Below are 5,384 nucleotides of genomic sequence, written 5' to 3' on the forward strand. Positions count from 1 at the left end.
TACTTAAGGAGAATAAACATTAAATTAATTGCAATTTTGAAAATGCTAGCCAAAAGTGCAGGATGCCCTAAAAGTGTATCACAAGAAGAGCTACATGGCTGGGGTGGGAGGGGTGTGTGGGGAGGGTGGAGAAGTTTTCCTTAAGGAAGAGACGCCTAGGGAATCCCCTGCTGGTTCAGTGGTTAGGACTCCAAACTTCCACTGCAGGGGGCAGGGGATCAGTCTCTAGTCGAGGAAATAAGATCCCACATGCCGCATGGTGCAGCCAAAAAAAAAAAAAAAAAAGGAAGAGACGCCTAGACAGAAGAGATCAGAAAGTAGAGTTTGGGTAGGTGAGTGGAATGGGGAACAGAGGGAAGAGAGAATTCCAGAGAGGAATGCGTGGAGAATTCCACTCTGGCAGAAGGAAGGCCCAAGTGTGCACTTGGGGAGGAGGGACAGAGTCAGAAAGTTGCTTGTGATGAGGTTGAAGGGGCAGATGGGGTGCAGATCATAAACCACAGACCACTTTCAATTATTTGAAGTGATAAATTCCCTTCACTTATTTAAGCCACTTGGAGTCGAGTTTTCTGCTACTGAAATTGGAAAGTACCTAATGGAATACCTCACATCTCTTCTAACATTTGATTTGTTTTTTACACGCCCAAATTTTTTATTTTTAGTTTCAACAGACATTGTTAAAGTGCTATAAAAAGTTTTAATGCTTACGCCCAGTTTCTGTACTACAGTGTAGAGAGGGAATTTGGCCCTGCTGACACCTGATTTGGTGCCAGTGGAATTGGTTTCATACTTCTGGCCTCCAGAACTGTGGGAGATTAAATTCCTGTTGTTTTAAGCCACCAGGTTTGTGACAATTTCTTTTAACAGCCATGGAAACTTACACATTTGGTTAGCTATGTTTCTTTGGGTGTAAATTCTTCTGTTTCATGCCTTTCTTTCACGGTATTGGCACCTCTTAAATATCCTAAGTGATTTTCGACTGTAAGCCTTACTTTGCGGTTGAGACTCCCTGACGTCCTGCGAGTTGCTTCTGTTAATGCCACCCAACATAGTGGAGGGATGGAAGCAGTCGTCAGAGCTTCTGCTTTGCATGTTATTCAGTGAAGCTCTGGGGTAAGCAGGACATGCCACTTAGTAGCTGCTTTGGCAGAAATCTTGCATGTTTAACTGCTCTTTGTTTCTCTTGATATCACCAATGACCCAGTGTCTCAAGCAGTCCCCCTGTCTGTAGAAGAAAGGTCTGTCATAGATGCTTGGTCCCTGGGGAAGAGGGGAAGCCCAGGGTTTGATCTTCCTAGTGTCGACTGACACAGCAATCTGCCTGCTAGCTGGTCCTCGGTCCTCTCCTGCTTCTGGCTTCCATCACTTTGGAGTGGCACTTTTCTACACTGTTCCTACGTTCATGAGTAATGTTGATCTGTGGCTTCCTACATTTGTCCTGGACTCCTGTATTATTCTTCAATCCCATCCTATCTATGTTTAGTCTCTCCATGATTCTTCAAGGATTTTGTCCTCTAGGAATTCTTCTTTTAATGTTGATCTCAGTTATGAATTCATTTAAAAATCTTTTCCCATCATTTGAGGGATTTAATACAGGGAAGAGTCTGCAGTATGTGCTCGGTTCGCCACCTTGAGGCAGAAATATAATCAGTTCTTTACCATTCAAGCTTAAGAATGGATGAAGTGCTAGAAATGTCAAAGAATAGGTAGTCACAACTTATTTTTCTTTAGAACGTGATGTGTGACCCTTTTGCATCAAGGTAAACTTGGGAAGGACCTCACCTTTGGCTGAACCTCAAAGACTTTTCCTTACTGGGTAGAGTGGCACATATTTCTGGCCCTGGTCAGTCTCCCCAGCGAAGTTGCTTAAAACCAGGAAGGAGTGCCACAAGCACCTGTCCTCAAACTAAAACCAGATCTTGCGTCTACCTATTTCTCTCTTCCAGGACCTTAAGTACCGCTCTCTGATTCTCAGTACCCACATCTTCTTTCGGCCCCGGTCCCTTACACCAAGCTTACATGTCAATGCATATCTGTAGGTTAGGTATCTGCTTCTGCTTAGCCCTCTAGACAAGTACCTGGCCTTTGTTGGGCACTTACAATGTACAGATGACTTGTCCATTTGACATACTGCACTTAGACCTCCTAACAGCCTTATGAAGGAGGTATTATCAGTCTCAAGTGAGGAAACCAATGCTCACAGAATTAAGCGACTTGCTTGAGGTTACAAAGCTACAAAGTGGTGGGACAAGGCTGCAAGGCTCCTTAAATATGGCTGAAGCCAAGGCTCTTTTTACTGTACCACCTTGCCCCCTGGGACTTTACACTCAGCTCTGCTTGTTTGTTTGGTTTTTTTTTTTTTTTGGAAGTTTTGAATTTTATTTATTTTTCATACAGCACGTTCTTATTAGTTATCTATTTTATACATATTAGTGTATATATGTCAATCCCAGTCTCCCAATTCATCTCACTGCCTCCCCCACTTTCCCCCCTTGGGGTCCATACATTTGTTCCCTACTCTGCTTCGTTTTTTTGTTTGTTTGTTTGTTTGGCTGCATTGGGTCTTCGTTGCTCTGCAGGTTTTCTCTAGTTGCAGCGAGCAGGGGCTACTCTTTGTTGCAGTGTGCAGGCTTCTCATTGCAGTGGCTTCTCTTGTTGTGGAGCATGGGCTCTAGGTGCGTAGTTGTGGCTCACAGGCTCAGTAGTTGTGGCTCGCGGGCTCAGTAGTTGTGGCACACAGGATTAGTTGCTCTGCGGCATGTGGGATCTTCCCGGACCAGGGCTCAAACCCATGTCCCCTGCATTGGCAGGCGGATTCTTAACCACTGCGTCACCCAGAGAAGCCCTCAGCTCTGCTTGTGTCCTTGAATGTTGCTTTAGTTTATTTTGGTTTTGGTTTGCAGCAGTGGACACTGACTTGTTCGGTCTGCTTGCAGTATGTTTCACTGTGTCACATCTTAACCTGGATCCCAATTTTAACCTCAGCTTTGCCATTAAGTTTCACTGTAACTGCCACCTTCTCTGAAGGAACACACTTTCTAGGTTCCCTGACCTGCAGACTACTCTAAGAATTCAAACTTCTGGAGCTGGCTCCATCCAAGACGTACAAATTTGTATTTGCCAAGGGCAGTATAAGGTTAGCCTGCTATTCCATTGGCATCCTCGACCTCCACGTGGAATACTGGTTATACCTGGTAGCAGGAGAGGTTGCACTGTAACTATCGATTTGTTACATTAATCCTCAAACTGAACAATCCACACTGACTCTAGTTCTTCCCTGTTCTGTTTCCTCTCGTAACAAAAGACCCTACGTTTCTAAGAGAACATGGGGACTTACCTATTAACATGTTTTGTGGCTGCAGATCCTGGTGAGTGTATCCAGACAGGTGTAGTTTCTCAACAGCCTTAAATAGAGATGAGAGGACATTTCGAGCAAACTCATCTTCCTTGTTTTGCACAGCTTCCCCTCTGTGGTCGGCCAAGTGCTCCTCCAGTGTGTGTTCACACAGGGCGAGGCACACATACAGAGAGCCCTTGTAGTTCTCACTGCCATAGAATGTCACCACATTACTGTTGATTCGGTTGCTCTGCAACAAGGAGACTTCATTTTGTCCATGTGTGCTGCCTTCATAGAATAGCTTCACAGCTACCTCTTGGTCTTCGTAGAACCCCAGGTAGATGCCCCCTTCAGAAGTGTCAGCAATTTTATATTCTTCATCAATAAAGATCTTAAGTTTGCCAATCATAGGGCGGTATATCCTGTGGAGATGTTTCAGGGCTTCCCCCCAACGTGAGCTCTGCGGCTTCCAGTCTTGAGCAGGAGGGTGAAAATCTTCTATGGCTCCATGCTGGCCAAGAAACTTTGCAAGGTCATGGTCATAATTGCGCCTTGCTATGGCAAGAAGGTCTCCACAATCTGTTCTGGCTCCTTTGTGGCACAGCAACTGGGCGATTTCCTTTAGCTTGAGTTCGACAGCAAGATGCAGTGCTGTTTTGCCCTCATTGTCTGTGTCATTGATCTCTATATGTTTTTGTTCCAGAAGCATGTGCACCAAACCCAGGTTCTTCTTTTCCACTGCCAGGATCAGGGGCGTCTTCCTTCCTTCCCCCCTCACATTGACATCAACCTTACAGTCCAGCAGAAGGCGAGTAATGGCCTTCACCTTCTCGTTATCAGAGTTCAGAAGAGCATAGGTCAAAGCATTTCTGCCCATATTGTCTCGGGCATTGACATCTGCCCCCATCTCGTGAAGGAGGATTCTCACGACATCTACATGCCCTTCTTCAGCAGCATCCATGAGAGCAGTGGCCCCTCCTTTCCTAATCTTCTCTTGATCCTGCTTTGTCTTTCGATGCAAATTCACCTTTGCTCCATTCTTATACAGGAACCTTAAGGCTTCGACTCTACCATACGCAGAGGCTTCCATGAAAGCTGTGAAGCCATGAACATCGCACTCATTGACATCTGCTACTTTCGGAAGTAAAAGTTTGAGCACCTTCACATTTCCAGCGATGCCAGCAACTATGAAGGGAGTGGCCCCATTCCTCTTCCGCAGACAAGGCTCAGCACCATAGTTAAGCAGAAGATCCACAATGTCCTCGTTGCCTTGTACTGCATTATGCAAAGGTGACCAGCCCCATTCTTCATCCTGGAAATTGACATCAGCCCCTTTTCTTAGCAATTGCTGGACCAGCTCAATGTCTTCTTTTTTAATAGCTTTAATCAACAAATGATTGTCTTCCACTGAAGCCCTCCCATTAGTAGAGGGTGTGGGTCTTTCCTGAGGATTGTTAGGGCTCTTGATCTCCATGATGGTAAATACCACTGGTTACACTTTTTTTGCCTTTTTTTCAAGAAAATGAAAAACTTATCTCCTTGGGATTTGATCAAAGAGACGTGGAACTCTTAGAAAATTCTGTCAGGGTAAATCAGAATTATCTGGCTACAGACCACCAGTATCAGGAAGGACAATACTCTTGAAGTCTTCCGACTTTCCACCTGGAGATGAGAGAGGAACTTTATAATTTTATAATAGTGAGAAAACATTTAGACTTCCCTGGTGGTGCAGTGGTTAAGAATCTGCCTGCCAATGCAGGGGACACGGGTTCGAGCCCTGGTCCAGGAAGATACCACATGCCGTGGAGCAACTAAGCTCGTGAGCCACAGCTACTGAGCCCATGTTCCACAACTACTGAAGCCCACGCGCCTAGAGCCCATGCTCCACAACAAGAGAAGCCACCGCAATGAGAAGCCTGCGCACCGCAACGAAGAGTAGCCCCCGCTCGCAGCAACTAGAGAAAGCCTGAACGCAGCAACGAAGACCCAATGCAGCCAAAAATAAATAAATTTATAAAAAAACGAAAACATTTGAATTTGAGAAATT

The 5,384-nt window shown here is 45.2% G+C and overlaps 1 protein-coding gene across 1 annotated transcript in view; it reads right to left on the reverse strand.

Moving 5' to 3' along the window:
- RNASEL (ribonuclease L) overlaps positions 1-4,811 on the reverse strand; it is a 13,813-nt gene extending 9,002 nt beyond the window's left edge. The window contains 1 exon segment of the mRNA XM_007450125.1: positions 3,338-4,811. Coding sequence (XP_007450187.1) covers positions 3,338-4,811 — 1,474 coding nt within the window.
- Between the last annotated feature and the right edge of the window lie 573 nt (positions 4,812-5,384).

The sequence above is a fragment of the Lipotes vexillifer genome, unplaced genomic scaffold (assembly GCF_000442215.2).
Source record: "Lipotes vexillifer unplaced genomic scaffold, Lipotes_vexillifer_v1.1 scaffold97, whole genome shotgun sequence".
Lineage (NCBI taxonomy): Eukaryota > Metazoa > Chordata > Mammalia > Artiodactyla > Lipotidae > Lipotes > Lipotes vexillifer.